Genomic DNA, 19740 nt, shown 5'->3' with positions numbered 1-19740 from the left:
GAAACCTAGATGTAAAATCTGCCTCTTCCTATAGCAAATACTGCAGTTCATTCATGTGAGGCCCGTGGAAGTTGCCAGCGTGCCGCTCTGAGTTGTCATCATGTCAGTAAAATAAAAAAATAAAAATAAATTTTAAAAACTCAAATCCCTTAGGTCCCTGCCAGCCCAGGAGAGCTTGGCTCTCCTTGGCTTGTCTCATCAAAGGACTTTCTAAAGTTATTTTTGTAGCATCTTGAGTCATTCTGATCTGTTTCCTATTTAGTCAAATGCATTTCTTAAATGTTTTATATACTGTGAACTCATTCGGTTTTTTTCTTTTCTTTTTTTCTTGAGACAGAGTCTTGCTCTGTTGCCCAGGCTGGAGTGCAGTAGACAATCTTGGCTCACTGCAGTGTCCCCTTCCTGGGCCCAAGCAATTCTCATGTCTCCCAAGTAGCTGGGATTACAAGCGTGCACCACCACACTGGGCTAATTTTTGTATTTTTAATAAAAACAGGGTTTCTCCATGTTGGCCAGGCTGGTCTGGAACTCCTGACCTCAAATGATCCTCCCACCTCAGCCTCCCAAAGTGCTGGGATTACAGGCATCAATCAGCCACTGCGCTGGGCCTCATTCTCTGTGTTTCTGATTTGAGTAATTTACATTTATTTACTTAGCACACTTTGGAAAGAAGAGCTTGATGGCCAAGGTGATTTTAGAAATCACCAAAAAGTAACTTTTTTCCAAATGCAGACTTGAGTTCGATTTCATTGAACATGAAGGAAGATCCCAAGTTGTGATATGTGCTGCCTAAACCAATGATAGCAGAAGCAAAACATGTCTTTGAATTAGCTTAGGGACTATTCAAGATGTTCCAAGATGATGGTATCATTAATGAAGTCCAATGTCTCTTGACACTACCTTTATCTCTCCCTCTCTTTTTCTTCTTATTCTATCTTATTCTAACAATAGAATTTAATAAAGAGCTGAAGCCATATTTCCTGCTCTTGAATTTAGAAGTCAATCATTTCATGACCACTCTAACCAAATTGCTTCACAGACAGGTGTTGTTATCCTCTTCATATCTTTTTCTGTGCTGTAAATAATATGTAGTATATAATGTTTCTTTTGTTGTTGTTGTTGTTGTTGTTCAGACAGAGTCTTACTCTGTCTCTCAGGCTGGGGTGCAGTGGCGCAATCTCAACTCACTGCAACTTCCACCTCTTGGGGTCAAGCAATTCTCCTGCCTCAGCCTCCTGAGTAGCTGTGATTATAGGCGCTCACCACCACACCCGGTTAATTTTTGTATTTTTATTAGAAATGGGGTTTCACCATGTTTGCCAGGCTGGTCTCGAACTCCTGAACTCGTGACTCGGCCTCCCAAAGTGCTGGGATTATAGGCATGAGCCACCACGCCCAGAAGTGTATAATGTTTCTTAATCTCACAAATGTTGAGGATCAGGAACCCTAAAGGAAAAAGACTTCCCACTATTGGTCTAGTGTGCCCCTGGTGAAAGCATTTTTATAAACAAAAAACAATCTATAATCACCTTGCAGTCTGAATGTTGATCCCTTCAGACAGACTAGGAGTTTGCCTATTAAAAACAAATCAAAGAAGCAAATGAGAGTAAGAACAATCTTGGTTTCAACTGATAGATTCAACGAGATTATATCCTTGTTCATCTTCTTTCTCATCTACTGGAAGGTGTTGTGCTGGTGAGAAGATTTCCAGTTCACCGTCACTAAACAGGTCACACATCTTTAGAACTTCAAACACAGTGGACTTTGTTCCAATTAATTCCTAGAAGTAGTATCTTGAACTTTTTAGTAGTCTTTTATCACAACTATAATTAAGTAATCAATTGTGTAGCTCATGGTTGAAAGCTTTTCTTTCTTTCTTTCTTTTTTTTTTTTTCTTTTGAGGTGGAGTCTTGCTCTTGTCTCCCAGGCTGAAGTGCAGTGGCACGATATCAGCTCATTGCAACCTCCGCCTCCTGGGTTCAAGCGATTCTCCTTCCTCAGCCTCCCTAGTCGCTGGGATACAGGCATGAGCCAGCACGCCTGGATAATTTTTGTATTTCGAGTAGAGACGGGATTTCGCCATGTTGGCCAGGCTGGTCTCAAACTCCTGACCTCAAGTGTTCCACCCTCCTTGGCCTCCTAAAGTGCTAGGATTACAGGTGTGAGCCCCCGCACCCAGCCGACAGCTTTTCTTCGAAACTCCCTGAGAATAGCGACCATGTATGCAATCCCCCACACCCAAAGCAGTGTCTGTCCCATAGTAAGTGCGCAATAAATATTTGTCGGACAGAGCCCCAGGGAAGCACATGTAACATGCAGAGTTAAGTATAAAAGGCTGATACAGCACAGGAAAGGGAGGAGGAACAGTTTAAGTGGAAGGAGAAAACTAGTAAAGTGTGATATCACGAAAGTCAGGGGCAGATCATTTTAAAGAGGAAGTTGTCTATGGTACATGATGAAAACTGAATTTAGGGACGTGGAAATCATTGTCTTTGGCAAGCGCGATTTCCATGGAGTAGTAAATATGCAGGCCAGACCAGACACGGTGGCTCATGCCTATAATCCCAGCACTTTGGGAGGCCAAGGCAGGTGGATTATTTGAGGCCAGGGGTTCGAGACCAGCCTGACCAATATGGCAGAATCCTGTCTCTACTAAAAATACAAAAAAAAAAAAATGAGCAGGGTGTGGTGGCGTGTGCCTGTAGTCCCAGCTACTCAGGAGACTGAGGCACAAGAATCGCTTGAACCCGGGAGGTTGAGGTTGCAGTGAGCCAAGATCATGCCACTGCACTCCAGCCTGGGCAACAGAGCGAGACTCTGTCTCAAAAAAGTGCAAGCCAGGCTGGAATGAGTTCCAGAGTAAACATAAGTAAAAAGTACAGCTAGAAGATGGAGAAAGGACACTTATCTATGAATTACTGGCTGCAGGGTAATAAAAAACTAATAAAGGTACAAATATTAGCGTTCAAGGGGGTCAGGGGTTAAGTCATGTCGTATGTGGGAAAGCACAGCACCGTGGCTGGCAGAGTTGGGAGTGAAGGCGTGGTCACACTGCTCTCAGGACCAGCTTCTCCACGGGTGACTTTAGACTTCTCTGGTCAACCTCCCCAATGCATAGGAAGTTCTTATGGCAGTGTCTTTCTCTGTGCAAACAAATCAGCCTAAGTCAGTAAAAGGCAAGGAACAGTAACGGGAAACTAGAGCCAGTGTGAAATAGTCACACATTAACAAACACAAACGATCAACACAAATATCAAAGCAACAATAAGAGCGAAAGATCACCCAGCAGCCGCAAGGGTAATGGTGTCTTGGAGTGGACAATTCTGCATTTGTGACCTTTTACAAAATAATTTTTATATTTTTATTTGAAAAAATAGAGCGACAAAGCTTCACCATGTTGCCCAAGCTGGTCTCAAACTCCTGAGTCCAAGTGATCCGCCTGCCTCAGCCCCCCAAAGTGCTGGGATTACAGGTGTGAGTCACGCACGCCCAGTTCATGATGACTTTTAACTAGCCCCCAGCTCTGGAGACACTGTATTTAAGGAAGAAATAAAAATATACATCAATGCATTTGGAACAATTTAACTCAGGCCTTTTGGTCTTATTCTTGATATGGTTAATGTCATAGATAAATAAAGCTGAACACTCGTTAAAGTGGTGAAGACGGATTTCAGTGAGTAATAAACTATTGCAGTAGGGAAGAGGGTCCAGCGTGACCTGAAGTAGGAAATTGGCCTACTTATCCTACCTCCTACCTTTTCTTTTCCTTCCCCTTCAAGTAGCCTTCTAATGATTTTTTCTACATTGGCAGAGGATACAATGTTTATAATTTGTTCCAGAATCATAATCCCTGGAATCATCTTAGATTTTATTATCAAATAGATTCAAAATGTACTAACCCTCTTTTTGTCATAATTTCTCCATTTATCATTTGTATGGCTTCTTCCTCTAGCAATTACTTCAAGAAAGCTCATGGAAACCATATTCTTTTTTCTTCTTCTTTTTTTTTTTCTTTTCTGAGACGGAGTTTCACTTTTGTTGCCCAGGCTGGAGCGCAATGGCACAATCTCAGCTCACTGCAACCTCCACCTCCTGGGTTCAAGAGATTCTCCTGTCTCAGCCTGCCGAGTAACTGGGATTATAGGCGCCCGCCACCACGCCTGGCTAGTTTTTGTATTTTTAGTAGAGACAGGGTTTCATCATATTGGTCAGGCTGGTCTCGAACTCCTGACCTCAGGTGATCCACCCTCCTCAGCCTCCCAAAGTGCTGGGATTACAGGGGTGAGTCACCCGCCCGGCCTGGAAACCATATTCTATGAGTACTCACATGTTTAAACTTTCTTAAAACTCTTATTATAAATCTTCCGTTAAGTTTTCTCCTTCGGGTACAGCGCTCTCTCTGTCTTTCCCCTTTCCCTGACATTCTCATACATAGGGGTTTCCTCTGCCTCCTGGCTCACAAAGTTCCCAAGGGGAGTTTGTTAACAGTATTCTGAAGCCATAGACGTTGCTAGTGTTACAGCCACTCACAGCAACATACAGACTTGACTTCTTGCACCCAATCCAAAGATCCCTCAGCATTAAGAGGTAACAGTGAGCCCCAGGCTGCCCACGTGTGTCTCTTGCCACAGGTACTGCTTGCTCCTTACCTGGCCTCTAAATCCACACAGGCAGGCAGGTGAAACAAGAACATCGCTGGGGAATGCTCTAGCTAGTGCCCATTAACTCACAATAAGGATTTTGCACACCCAAGACTTCAGCCAGAAAGTTACATGAACCAAGTGAGTCAAGACCAGTAAAGATCAAAGACTTCTAAAATACAATCTTTGAAAATGCAATCATTCCTAGGCAAAATCCATGCAGTCAAAGAATAACATTTAGAGAAAGGGACTTAAAACATTTGACATTGGTAGATGGTAAGAGTAAAAAAAGAGTTGAGGTGGGGGATGACCCCAAACAATTTTGAGAGATCAGATTCACCAAACAGATGTTGATTTTGATAAGTCTAAGTTCAAATACAGAGGACAACATGACTGTAAACGCCCCAGAACAAGCGAGAAGCAAACTAAACCATGAAATTAACTTAATAGGCAACGAGTACTTACTATGTGTGCCATTGGACGGAGCCACTCAACTTTGTTAGGTAGGTCCTGCCTCCATTCCCACAAGAAGCAAGACCACTGAATGAGTGCAAGACCACTCATGCAGTCAGAGCAACCAGGCCAGAGCAAATTCTGTAGTGAAGAAAGGCTCTCCTAGCACAATGGTGGTGCCTCTGCAGCAGAAAATCCCCTGCCACAAGAACTGAGAAATGGAAGCCAGGCTGTGTGATTACAGCACAGTGCAAGGGAGAGGCTGAAGAATGTGAAACCAGCCATGATGACAAGATGTGTCCACAGAGGCAGGAGTCCCCACCCATGTTACTCAAAAGAGATATTCCACTTAAAACCAGCGTACAGGGCAGGAGGGCCACTATTGTGGCTTGAGAAATGACCACAGAGCCTAGGTGTAGCTAAAAGTGGCCACAAGCTTCTCTAATTCAACATTTCTATAATTTCTACCTTTGCCTTTTAATATCTGGAGGTCAAATCAGGCTTTCTAATCCTAATTTCCAATAGGAATTTAATTCCTAGGCAGACTACTATGTCTTTTGATCTTCGCCAGGCCCAAAGAATTACCCCTCTAGAGGCACAAGATGATCCGGGGAGGGACAGTCTGGGTTGAGATCCTACCCCAGCCATTTCTGGCTATACAACCTAAGTCAAGTGATTTACTTATCTTTGCCTCAGTTTCCTCGTCTGTGAAAATGTGGATCATGGTACCCACCTCACAGGCTTCTTGGAGATTTCGTTGTTGTTGTTGTTGTTTTGAGACGGAGTCTCACTCTTTCACCCAGGCTGGAGTGCAGTGGCAGGATCTTGGCTCACTGTAACCTCCGCCTCCCCAGTTCAAACGATTCTTCTGCCTCAGCCTCCCAAGTAGCTGGGACTACAGGCGTACACCACCACGCCTGGCTAATTCTTGTATTTTTAGTAGAGACGAGGTGTCACCATATTGGCCAGGCTGGTCTTGAACTCCTGACCTCATGATCCGCCTGCCTCAGCATCCCAAAGTGCTGGGATTACAGGTGTGAGCCACCAGGCCCAGACAAGAGTTTTACACAGGGTCACCTATCTGCTAAATACTGTATCATTTGGTGCAAAATAAAAGCAAAAACCAAAAGTAACAAGGGAGAAGTTAGTTTCATCCCACTAAAGATGAGGTGGGTGGTACAGAGCTGGGGTGAGCCTCCTGCTCAAGGCTTCCAGGGACCCACGTTCCTCCCAACTCAGCACCTTGACATCATGAGGATGTGGGCCTTGTATCCATGGTTCAGTTGGAATCAGCCTCACACTGGGCAGCAAGACAGAGGAAAGGACAAAAAGGACCAAGTGCACCTGCCAGCCATCCCTGGCAGGACATTCCCCGAGCTGACCCCCACAGGGCACCCTTTCTACTTTCATTTCATTGCCAGAACCTAGTTGCAAGGGAAGCTTGGAAATGTAGCCTTTTGCCTAGGTGACCATGTGTCAACTAACATTCTTTGAAAAGGAATACCACAAATAGAAAGGGGAGTAATTTTAGAAATCTCCAGTGTTCTAGAAGTTATCAGGTTTAGAAAGTGAATGAAAGGAAGACAATAAAAATGCCTCTGTCCATCTGTGCCTCCCTGTAATAGCCACATAGGAAGTGCAAGATCAAAGAGATGGTGGGAAACAAACCCCAGGCACAATGTATTCCTGGTTACTAGGCTGTCCCTTCAAAGGGGGCTCAATCAGGACCCTCATCGTTTAGCACACCTAACAACTAAAGTTAACTAGAGAAATTAAACGTGGTAAGCTGTAAACGGCCTAGACATACTCACAACACAATTCCCTCACCTTTCTTACACTTTCAACAGAGGGATAGATTTTACCATGAGAACGCAGTCATGGTTGTAGGGTGTTAAGTGTGCAAAGGTATTTAGTAATGTGAGTTGCTAAATAAATGGAAATAAACAACGGGCTAAGACATTATCTGGGGCCCCATATCACAGCCCCATGACTCTAATTTGAAAAGAAGTAGAAAGACAGTTGTCTTAATGGTCATTTTCCAGGTACCAGTAAATATCCACAATAACCCCATTCATTCTGCTGGGAATCTTCAAGTGGGGGACATTGTTCTTCCAGAAAATACTAAAAGGCCAAGGCGTATACTCTGCTAGCGGCAAAAATAAGACTATTACACAGTGAAAAACAAAACCACAGGCGCCCTTGTTGCCACTTAAAGAAGTGCCCACTGTATCCCTCAACACACACACACACCTTCCACTTTTATTAACTTTAAAAACGAAGGATCCATCCCTGTGTTCCACCAGTAATTTTCAGATCCTGCCACCAGGGGGCAGGAGGAATCAACGTCAAGAAGCTGAATCTCGGAAAATGTCAGGATTCTGGAAGGACCCACAAGAGCTCCAAATCCAAACTGTGTTGTATGAATGAGGGAGTTGAGACTTGAGAGAGTGTGACCTGCTCAGTAGGGACCCTAAGGACTAGCCCCTTAGTGACCTGTGTCCTGTTACTCCACCAACTTATGCTTGGTTTTATTTTTAACTTATTACTAAGGAAAATTTTAGCATCCACCAAAGTAGGAGAATAATAAAATGATTCTCTAGGTACCTGTCAGCCAACTTCAGCAATTAGTAACATTCTGTCATCTTCCCATACTATGTATATTTTTTCCTTTCATGCTTTTTTGTTTGTTTGTTTGTTTGTTTGTTGACTGAGTCTCGCTCTGTCGCCCAGGCTGGAGTGCAGAGTGGTGGGATCTCAGCTCACTGCAATCTCTACCTCCCAGGTTCAAGCAATTCTCTGGCCTCAGCTTCTCAAGTAGTTGGGATTACAAGCACATGCCACCACGCCCAGCTAATTTTTGTGTTTTTAGTAGAGATGGGGTTTCACCGTGTTAGCCAGGATGGTCTCAATCTCCTGACCTCGTGATCTGCCCGCCTTGGCCTCCCAAAGTTCTGGGATTACAGGCATGAGCCACGATGCTCAGCCCATGCCGTATTTTTATATCAAGAACCCAGGGGTACTACACTCCTGTGCTAATGCAACATTAAAATCACTGTAGGTCATTAATTTAAAAAATTGTTAGTGTCCGCTATATGCAAAGAACTGTAGAATATAAGCAACTGTAACAAAAGAGGAAATATGGCACAATACTTTGATGCATGAATCTTGTGCTGTAAGGTTTTTGTCTTTTTTTCATGTTTATTCATTCTTGTGTTTTTGTAAGTGGAAAATGCAGTACAACTCAGAATTGCAATATTTGCTGGATTCCTGGGGCCAGTCAGAGATCTGAGTTAAAATCAAAGTCATGCACTTGGTCTTTGAAGACGCAGTCATAGCATTTGGGCTAACAGAAGGCATTTCCTGACACCGTTTATCCATTACCTCACTCTGGAAAAGGGCAAGTTGAAATGAGATGGGAGAAATACTAGATACCCCAAAAAGATAAAAGAGACAGGAGACAGGTCCGGTGTCTGTCACTTCTGGAAACAGCAGCTGAGGGGTCCCGACAGCCCTACGAGAGCAAATCTCATTCAGTTCCTTAAAGTAAAATCAAGACAGCCTCACACACACACAAAAGGGCATTTTTCTTGTGATCATTACTCCCAGAGATTGCTTTAAACCAAATAAAACCTGTTTCAACATTTCATAAATCTAACGTCTAAGAATAAGGTTATCCAGCCTATGGTTTACCACATTATATTTCATTTTATAAGGTGAAAATTAGTGTGATGTGATAGAAAGGAGAGTGGAAACCTGCCCCCAGTCCCAGCTCTGCCTACTGGAAAGTTATCTGGCCTAGATAAGGGCAATTGTCCTCACTCCTCTCTTCCACCGGACCACCTTTGTATCAGAACAAAACAAAGCAAAAGTCATCTGTTTCTTTACTTTCTTTCTTTTTTTTTTTTTTTTTTTTCAAGTGGAGTCTTGCTCTGTGGCCTAAGCTGGAGTGCAGTGGCATGATCTCGGCTCACTGCAACCTCTACCTCCGGGGCTCAAGTGATTCTCCCACCTCAGCCTCCCAAGTAGCTGGGATTACAGGTGCACAACACCATGCCCAGCTAATTTTTATATTTTTAGTAGACTGCGAGATTTTGCCCAGGCTGGTCTCCCCTCCCACTTCAGCCTCCCATAGTGCTGGGATTACAGACATGGACCACTGTGCCCAGCCGATCATCTGTTTCTTTACAAGCCCAGGATTTATCAGCTGTTTGTTGAATCAGATGCTTCACCTGAACACCTATTCTTTGCTTGTCTCATCCTCCAAATTCTTCTAGGTATTATTCATGAAAGAACATCTATCTTTTGGCTGTAACTTTTATTTTTTCAATCTGTACTTTTTTCTTAGAATGAAGAAAACTTTCTTGAGAACGAGAACACATCAGGAAACAACTCAGTAAGGAGCAGAGCTGTGCAAAGCAGGGAGCACACAAACACCAAACAGGTACAGCAAGACTGTGGTGCGTGACTCTAGTGCCATGGCAACCGCTGCGCAACAGGCACCTGAGAACAGTGGGCACAGAAAGCATGGCGCCCCGCTGGCACGCAGAGGAACAGATTAAGTGGTAATTAAAGTGTGTGGGGCACGGTCGTAAAGAAAACACACACGCCCAAACAAAGAGATTTTGTTTTTATCCACCTGTCCTCAGAGTTCCCTGATGGGAAGCGTACACAGGTTTTCACTGACGCTTCGCTATTAGGAGTTCCAAGCTCCATTTCAAGGAAAAAGGCATTGGCTTAGACAAAAGCACCTGAGCTTTAAAGTAAATGACAGAAACAAGAGGAACACTCTACTGTGGTTCTAAATCTGTGTCCACCATGCCCTAGCATTCCTTAGTAGCTTTATACCAGTCCAAGGGACTCTTGCTTCATTTCACTTACATGTGGAATTCTGGACAGGAGTTTATTTAAAGATGGCTTCCTGTTGCAAAAAAGGTGAACAAATTACCCACGTAGGTCATCCCTTAAAAAGTAATTCAGGGCTGGGCACAGTGGCTCATGCCTATAATCCCAGCACTTTGGGAGGCTGAGGGGGGTGGATCACTTGAGGTCAGGAGTTCGAGACCAGCCTGGCCAACATGGTGAAACCCCATCTCTACTAAAAATACAAAAATTATCTGGGCATGGCGGCGTGTGCCTGTAATCCCAGCTACTCGGGAGCCTGAGGCAGGAGAATCGCTTGAACCCGGTAGGTGGAGGTTGCAGTGAGCCAAGATCGCACCATTGCTCTCCAGCCTGGGCAACAAAGCGAGACTCTCAAAAAAGAAAAAAAGGAATTCAGGGTGCCTACTAGTGTGTCATTTTGTGAGGAGTTTTCTCGTGGTAAAAGAATCACTTTTTAAAAAGCAGACAATTTGGAAAACTTATTGTAGCAAAATTTGGAAGACCAAAAAAGGCTCATAATTCAAGAAAAAAAGTTAGTGCCTAACATTTTGGAACACAGCCTTTTTTAATGCAAACATACGCCCACATGCATATGTCATCTGTATTGGAATCACACCATGCATAGTACAGTGTTTGGTAACTGTCTATTTTGCTTAATTGATTGTAAAAAAAAATGTTCACGCCACTAAGTATTCTTCAACAAAAAAAGAAAACAATACTTATGTCCACATAAAACCCCACACATGGATGTTGAGAGCAGCTTTATTTGTAATTGCCAACACTTGGAAGCAACCTAAATGTCCTTCAGTAGGTGAATGAATAAATAAATGTGGTACATTCAGACATGCAGCGTTTTTCAGCACTAAAAAGAAATGAACTATCAGGCCATGAAAAGACACGAAGTAACCTTAAATGTACATTACTGGGTGAAAGAAACCAATCTAAACTGGCTACATATTGTGCGATCCCAACTGTACGACATTCTGGAAAATGCAAAACTATGGAGACAGTAAATAGCGGTTTCAAGGCATCGGGGGAGGTGGACAAATAAGAAGTGTGGGCCTTATTTGTTTTTTGAGACAGAGTCTCACTCTTTCACCGAGGCAGTGGCACAATCTCCGCTCACTGCAGTCTCCACCTCCCAGGTTCAGGCGATTCTCCTGCCTCAGCCTCCGGCGTAGCTGGGATTACAGGCACCCACCACCACGCCCGGCTAATTTTTTTGGTATTTTCAGTAGAGATGGGGTTCCACCATGTTGGCCAGGATGGTCTTGATCTCCTGACCTCATGATCCACCCACCTCAGCCTCCCAAAGTGCTGGGATTACAGGCGTGAGCCACCGCCCCCGGCTATAAGAAGATTTTTAGGGCCATGAAACTAGTATGCCTGATACTGCAGTGGTGGATACATGTCATCATACATGTGTCCAAATCCATAGAATGTACCAGACCAAGGGAGTCTCGCTGCAGACTTTGGGTGATGATGGTGTGTCCATGGAGGCTCCTCAGTTGTAACAAATGTACTTCTCCGGGTTCATTTGATAGTAGAGAAGATGAGGGTGGTAGAAAAAAATTTTTAAATATTTTTTCATAAAAACAAAAATTTAGATATTTTACAGTTATAAACGGGGATGTGAAGGCTGAGGAGTAGCTACTGGATTTGATAGCAATGGGCCTTGGGTGACACTGGCAGGACGCATTCAGCAGAAGCGCTATCACAGGGGCTGGAGAAGTGGGCAGGGTGTGAGGAAGTGACCTCCAAAGAGTAAACGCCACTCTCTCCAGTGGCCTGACTGTGAAAGGAAAAAGGGGCAGTTGTCCCATGATTGTGGGAGCCAAGGGGAGATTTGTAGTTGTTGATTTTAAAACATGAGAAAAGACGGAAAAATAAAAGACAACAGTAGTAATGCTAGACATACCATAGATAGGAGGCAATTTGGGGTACTTTCACCACAACACAATAATAATGATGATCATTTCAATCAAATGTTTACCAAACATTGACAATTGGCTAAGCTGGGAATTAAATAGAAATAAATGAATAAGACTCAACCCCAGCCTCTCCAAAGAAGCTGCAGCTTGGACTCAGCTGGTCTCTCTTACAATTATCCTCACACCTTCCTAGTTCCTGGGGTCCAGCCCAGAAAATAAAGGTAATCTGAATCAGGAGAAAAATTGAGTTTGGCCTTGTGGAATTATAGGATTTTTGAGAATCCTTTCAGCTCAGACACACACTAATGATTTATTTCTATGATTTCTGTTAAAGAGAATCAAAGGCCACATTGGATATGACAGAAGACAAGTGCTGAGATTTGACATTATACTTCTTAGAGCACACTCAAACTGCTCCACCTCCATCTATTTCCTCCCCCACCAGCTTCTGTACCATTGGTTACAAGAGCCAGGCTTATTATTTGAGACATTCTTGGAGACTGAAGACAGGTAGGAGATCCTCTGCCATCCTGGAAATAGGATGGGTCATGGATATTTGAGAGCTCAAACTGTACCTAGAAAGATTGGGTCCCTGAAAAAATGGACCAGAGATATCCTACACTCAATTAATTAGAGCAAGGGCTAGCTGAGTAAGGGAAATAGTCCTTGTTCGCCCAACTGATAAAAGGATCCTCGTTCCCAAGGGGAGGTTTAGCGGCTCTTGAAGGTGCCAAGCTAGTGTTCATATTCGCAGACCAAGCCCTGGGCTGCCAGGGAAATAAATCCAGCTTTGGTCTCAGTCCTTTGGAAACCGGGGCTGGCAGAGTACTAGGGGAGATTTATGCAGCTCCTGGTATTAACTTCATTTAGCACTTGGCTGAAAACAGAGCTGGAGCTGAATGATTACAGGAGAGACAGGAGTGAAAAGCACAAATATGAGCCTGTTCCCTTAAGAAAAGGAGAAAATACCAACCGCTCGTTTGGAAGGAAAGGAAGAGTTCAATGTGATCCTGCCTTTTTTTGTGTGAGATTATAAGCGGGGAAAAAAATGTCTGTGCAGTAGATAATATGAGCCATCTTCTTGCATAATAATTTAAAAGAACCTATTGAAAGTTCTTTGCCTGAGTTCTGAGCAATGAAACCAGGGTCCATTATGCCCAGGATGCTCATTATTCCATCTCTGCTCCAATGTTTGATTTCCAGGATGAAGAACAGGGCACAGTTGAGCAGGATTCTCCAAGAAACAAAGAAGACATGGAGGATGATGAAGAGGAGATGCAACAAAAAGGGTACAGTCTTTGAAACAGGGAAATAACCAAGCCTACCTCCCATTTGGTTCTATTACTTTGATTTTTTTTTTTTTTTTTTTTTTTTCCAGACAGAGTCTTACTTTGTTGCCCAGGCTGGAGTGCAGTGACTCACTCTAGGCTCATTGCAACCTCCGCCTCCCAAGTTCAAGTGATTCTCCTGTTTCAGCCTCCCGAGTAGCTGGGACTACAGGCGCAGGCCACTATGCCTGGCTAATTTTTGTATTTTTAGTAGAGGCGGGGTTTCACCATGTTGGCCAGTCTGGTCTCGAACTCCGGACCTCAAATGATCCACCCACCTCGACCTCCCAAAGTGTTGGGATTACAAGCATGAGCCACAGCACGGACCTCCCATTTGAATTTTAACATTTATTGTAATTTATTAGAGATTGTCACCACTCATCCATCTACCCTCCCTACCCGACATCCTTTCCAGAAAAATTAATGAAGCTCTAAGATGATCAATGTGGCCAATTCAAACTGCTGATGTTCTGGGAACCCAATATGCAGATTTAAATTCACCCAGGACAGTCTTCTAATTAAAAGTGTAAATCACCAACTAATTGCTCCAGTCCATATGAATGCAGTTAATTCATCTTCTCAATGTCAATCAATAGCAATTGATTGCTCAAAACCCAATCCACTTTAAATCCCAGCAAACTGTTACTCTTACCTTGTAATAGCCTTAAAGTATTCCAAGTTCTTACAACTCCATAAGGTAGGAGACACAAGATTAGTATCTTTATTTTTTGGACCTGAAAAATGAACCTCAGAGAATTGACTTCCCTAAGTGAGCTAGGAGAGGAAGAGAGCTGGGTCACAATTTCAGCTGATTCCTAGTCCAGGATTGTCTGCTACTCTGTCATAACACTACAGTATTTGTCCATCTTCTCTATTCCTAATTAAATTTGATTTGCATTCCTATGTCTCTGAGGAAATTTTTCTTCTTTTTTTTAGAGGCAGGGGCTCACTCTGTTGCACAGGCTGGAGTTCAGTGGTGCTCATTTTAAATCTAGAAATAGATTTTAATTTTTTTTTTTTTTTTTTGAGGCAGAGTCTCGCTCTGTTGCCCAGGCTGGAGCACAGTGGCACAATCTCAGCTGAATGAAACCTCCATCTCCCTGCCTCAGCCTCCCGAGTAGCTGGGATTACAGGCATGCGCCATCGTGCCCACTTAATTTTTGCATTTTTAGTAGAGACAGGGTTTCACCATGTTGGCCAGGCTGGTCTTGAACTCCTGACCTCAGGTGGTCTGCTCGCCTCAGCCTCCCAAAGTGCTGGGATTACAGGTGTGAGCCACCATGCCTGGCCAGAAATATATTTTAATTTAAATCTATTCTGTCCAGCCTGGACAACAGAGCAAGACCCTGTCATGAGATCTGTCAAGCTCACTGCAGCCTCCACCTCCTGGGCTCAGGTGATCCTCCCACCTCAGCCTCACAAGTAGCTGGGACTATGGGAGGAACTTTGTTTTTATGTATCAGACGATACCTCTGGAGTTGGCCAGAATTAGGGTTGGCAGGTCTTGTCACATATACATCATCCCAAATATTTACCATATCAGAGACATAGCAAAGTTTTATCCTTCATTTTACTTTATGAGTCTCTGACCCGGAGGTACTGAGAAATTCTCTTGGGTGGTCAGAGGTACTCAGGTTTCACTAATGTTAATGAGACTGAAACAGCCATCAGGAGGTTGGGAATTACTCAGCCTAGATAACCAAATGACCAAAGTGTCTACTTGCAGGTACTCTGCTTTATGCGGAAGTCAGATTGCTGTAATGGACTACACACATTCCCTGCAATTAAAGAACCTGATAGAGTCAACCTGCAGTATGTGAATGTACCCTATTAAATGTCACCCTCTGCTGCTGCTTTTTAACATATATTCAACTGAGAATAATACATCATTAGCCTTTCCTAAATCAGACCATGAAAAAATGTCTTCACTACACTTTTATTCACCCAATGTTTTCTAGAGCACTGTTTCTAATTCTCAGTACACATATTCACACACATACATAATGATGAACGTTTCATGAAGTGATACCTATCATTCTTATGTATGAATGATACACTATGATACTTTTAATACTTTTATTCTTTCTTGTCTTTTTTTTTTTCTTTTTCTTTTTTGTGATGAATTCTCGCTCTGACTCCTGGCTGGAATCCAATGGCGCAATTTTGACTCACTGCAACCTCTGCCTCCCAGGTTCAAGTGATTCTCCTGCCTCAGCCTCCCGAGTAGCTGGGATTACAGGCATGTGCCACCACACTTGGCTAATTTTTGTATTTTTAGTAGAGATGGGGTTTCACCATGTTGGCCAGGCTGGTCTCAAACTCCTGACCTCAATGGATCCACCCGCCTTGGCCTCCCAATATGCTGAGATTACAGGCTTGAACCACTGCACCTGGCCTTTTTTTTTTTTTTTGATACAGGGGTGCAGTGGCACAATCACAGCTCACTGCAGCCTTGACCTCCCAGGTTCAAGTGATTTTCCCATGCAGCTGGGACCACAGGTTTGTGCCATCACACTGAGCTTTTTTTTTTTTTTTTGGAGAGACAAGGTCTCACTGTGTTTCCCAGGCTGGTCTTAAACTCCTGGGCTCAAATAATTCTTCTACTTTGTCCTCTCAAAGTGCTAGGATTACAGGCATAAGCCACCATACCTGGCCTCCTTCTATTTTAATACTGGTTACTATGTGGACTTTATAACCCACGAATGGATCTCCAACTCAGAGCCATAAAATACTGTTTCAGATAAGCAATATTTACTCCCATTTCATTCATCTATCAACCAATACATGTCTGTTGAACATCCTTAATATCCAAGGTTCTACTCATGGTGCTGTATGGCTCACAGGCATCTGTTCTCCAGGGTCTCTGGCCCTGGGGGACTGAGAAATTCTCCGGTGTGGTCAGAGGCACTCAGGTTTCACTAGGGTTAATGGGTTGGAAATTATTCAGCTGAGATAACCAAATGACTGGTTATTAACCAAATAACCAATATTTCCTGCTACTTGAAATAAACACAATCAAAGAAGACAGTAAGAATAAAGTTCAGAGGCATGTATCTGTCTGAGAAGATGCAAGAAGACTTTTTAGAAGCCAAAAGCTTGAGCTGTGCCCCAAAGCTTGAGAAGTGGCTCACCTGGAGGTGCAGGCGAGACTGTTGGAAGGCAGGAAAGTGAAGGCACTGGCCAAGGGGAGTGCAGGTCTCCCAGCTCGGGGCCACGTCCTTTGAGGTCCTGGTGTTTGGAAATCATCTATATGGGATGAGAAATGGTCATTTTTAGAAGTGCTGTCCCGTGACCTGGAGGGGACAATGGGGAAATGTGCAAGAAGTTCCTTCCACCCAGACTCAAGTGGGAGAAGGAGAGGCCTCCAAACAAAGAGGCATCTACATGGGAACAAGAAGATTCCCAGATAAGGAGAAGAGAGCCATGTGACTATCACCCTGGCCTCCCAGCTCACTCCTGGGGAACTGCTGGACACGATCCTCCTCCGAAGACATGACCCAACCTACACATTGCTCACACACTACCTACCCACCCCATAACAAAGCCCTGGATGGAAATAAAGACAGTCCAACACCTCCAGAGCTTTCTGAGAAAGCTGTGACAACCCTTTTTTTTTTTTTTTTTTTTTTTTTGAGACAGAGTCTCGCTCTGCCACCCAGGCTGGAGTGCAGTGGCCGGATCTCAGCTCACTGCAAGCTCCCCCTCCCGGGTTTACGCCATTCTCCTGCCTCAGCCTCCCGAGTAGCTGGGACTACAGGCGCCCGCCTTGTCGCCCGGCTAGTTTTTTTTTTTTTTTTTGTATTTTTAAGTAGAGACAGGGTTTCACCGTATTAGCCAGGATGGTCTCGATCTCCTGACCTCGTGATCCGCCCGTCTCGGCCTCCCAAAGTGCTGGGATTACAGGCTTGAGCCACCGCGCCCGGTCCCCGACAACCCATTGGTTAATAGCCCTAACATCTAGGAAATCCTGCTTTGCATTTTAAGCACACCCCATGAAGCCCATCAGTCTTGGACTAATGGGGATGGTGATGGGGGACAGAGCGCCACCAACTTGCTCAGACTTTGCCAAACCAAGAGGGATGACAGAGTTCCTTGGCTTTTTATTTTCTAACAACAAACACATAATAACCATTGGTTAGAAGCTAACAGAGGATCTCGTAGTGTGCCAGAAACACTCTCTTCCTGTGACTATTTCAGCTTTGGTTAGTTATCCATCTCCCTTGCTCTGTTCCCAGGAGCATGTTGTCTGCACCTCTCTAATCCCTCAGGGGTTGGCACACTTATTCAGTGATGGTGATCAATGAATGGTCACGATCATGGCTGACTCTAGTCTAAAATGAAATGAGTTTCCCCTTTCTATTTTGTAAGACATATGCCTCACACATGTGTTTGTTTGCTTTCTTGGTTTACAAAGCCTAATCTAGCCTCAGCATACAATTTATTTCATGTTTTTGGTATTTACTTCTCCCTGCCTTTTTGCTTTTGTGTTGCAGGTGTTTGGAAAGGAGATATGACACAGTATGTGGTTTCTGTAGGAAACACAAAACCACTCTTCGGCACATCATCTGGGGCATTTTATTAGCAGGTAAATAACAAAAAGGGATAGAGATACCACAGTCTTTTTTTTGCAGGGGTTCTCACAAATATTAACTTTAGGTGGGAAGAGATTAAACCTTTACTGAATCATCCAGGGAGGCAGAGAAGTAAATCAAGAAGCCCTTAATAGGTGAAGCCTTTGCAAATTGTTTCCCTACCCCATTTATGAGGCCAGAAGCTCCTTCCTTCCTTCTTTCTTCCCTTCCCTCCCCTCCCCTCCCCTCCCCTCCCTCCCTCCCTCCCTTCCTTCCTTCCTTCCTTTTTTTGAGATGGAGCCTAGCTCTGTTACCCAGGCTGCAGAGCAGTGGCACGATCTCGGCTCACTGCAACCTCCGCCTCCCAGGTTCAAGTGATTCTCCTGCCTCAGCCTCCGAAGTAGCTGGGATTACAGGCACCTGCCACCATGCCTGGCTAATTTTTGTATTTTTAGTAGAGACGGGGTTTCACTGTGTTGGCAAGGCTGGTCTCGAACTCCTGACCTCATGATCTGCCCACCTCAGTCTCCCAAAGTGCTGGGATTACAGGTGTGAGCTACTGTGCCCGGCCGGGAAGCTAATTTTCGGAGTCAGTTACTCTCCTCATTCTTATAGCCTTTGTTACTGTCATGTGGATTTGAGGGGTGCATTGGTTCACACAAATCCAGAAAACACAAGTGATTAATTCTTTATATGAATACGACATGAGTAGTCTAGGGCCATCTAGCCCATTCCGCTTGCCTGAAGGCAGGACAAAAATGTCTCCTGTTTTTACTCCCTCCAAAACAAAGAACTCCTTGGCTCACTTTATTTGTTTTTTGTTTTGGTTTGTTTTTGTTTTTGTTTTTGTCTTGTTATTTTTTTTCTTGAAGCTCAGCACACTGAACTTGGCCCATTTTAAAGAACACTCCTGTCTATAAAACATAAGCACCCCCATCCAAGCCCACAGACATCAATCCAAGGCTGCTGCACCGCCAAGGTCAGTGGTTTTGCGGTGCTCAGACAGTTGGAATAGGAAACAGTAGGGTTGGTGAGCTTTCTGAATACTGGGCCAGATAATATTTTAGGCTTTTCAGTATTTCATACGTAAGGGCAAAACCATGCCATTCTGCCACTGTAGTAACAAAAGCAACCATAAACAATACGTAAGTAGACAGACATGGCTGTATTCCAACACAACTTTATTTCTAGAACACACATACAAACTGTCAACTGAAGAATCAATCATGAGGTTCAAACATTTGGAAAGGAAAGTTCTGTTTCTCATAAAGGGTTGCAGCCTGCAAGGTGGCCACTCTGACAGGCTGGGAAGTGTAGTCTCCAATAGAAGCCAGAAACAAGTACTTTGAGGGAGAGAAGAATAAGACAAGAATTTATGCTGAAAGGATTGGCTAAGCATAAATATTCAATAAGCTATAGGGGGAGTCATGAATATTTATGCAAGGAGACACATGTACATGCACAATTGAGATCTATGCCTCTTTATGGAGCATGTGTATAAAAAATAGCAGTGTGGCCGGGCGCGGTGGCTCAAGCCTGTAATCCCAGCACTTTGGGAGGCCGAGACGGGCGGATCACGAGGTCAGGAGATCGAAACCATCCTGGCTAACACGGTGAAACCCCATCTCTACTAAAAATACAAAAAACTAGCCGGGCGACGTGGCGGTGCCTGTAGTCCCAGCTACTCGGGAGGCTGAGGCAGGAGAATGGCGTGAACCCGGGAGGCGGAGCTTGCAGTGAGCTGAGATCTGGCCACTGCACTGCAGCCTGGGTGACAGAGCGAGACTCCGTCTCAAAAAAAAAAAAAAAAAAATAGCAGTGTTACCATGATCTGAGGGTGGAGTTATCAGCCCTGTGAAGTCAAAAGGTAAAGCAAAGGACACAGAAACCCTCACTGTGCATCCTCCAAGACTGGCCAGAACCACTCCATGGTCAG

At 44.0% G+C, this 19740-nt stretch overlaps 1 protein-coding gene across 2 annotated transcripts in view; it reads left to right on the top strand.

Moving 5' to 3' along the window:
• SLC28A3 (solute carrier family 28 member 3) overlaps positions 1 to 19740 on the top strand; it is a 67678-nt gene that overhangs the window by 18096 nt on the left and 29842 nt on the right. The window contains exons 2-5 of one of the 2 annotated variants that reach the window (XM_010384009.2): positions 9439 to 9534; positions 12240 to 12415; positions 13109 to 13194; positions 17727 to 17818. In XM_010384009.2, the coding sequence (XP_010382311.1) occupies positions 13160 to 13194; positions 17727 to 17818 (127 nt within the window). In that variant the 5' untranslated portion in view covers positions 9439 to 9534; positions 12240 to 12415; positions 13109 to 13159. The remainder of the gene's footprint in view (positions 1 to 9438; positions 9535 to 12239; positions 12416 to 13108; positions 13195 to 17726; positions 17819 to 19740) is intronic. The other variant, XM_030919812.1, reaches the window with a different exon arrangement.

The sequence above is a fragment of the Rhinopithecus roxellana genome, chromosome 16, assembly GCF_007565055.1.
Source record: "Rhinopithecus roxellana isolate Shanxi Qingling chromosome 16, ASM756505v1, whole genome shotgun sequence".
In the NCBI taxonomy this organism is placed as follows: Eukaryota; Metazoa; Chordata; class Mammalia; order Primates; family Cercopithecidae; genus Rhinopithecus; species Rhinopithecus roxellana.
The sequence above is the reverse complement of the archived record's forward strand: the minus strand, read 5'-3'. Positions and strand labels throughout refer to the sequence as shown.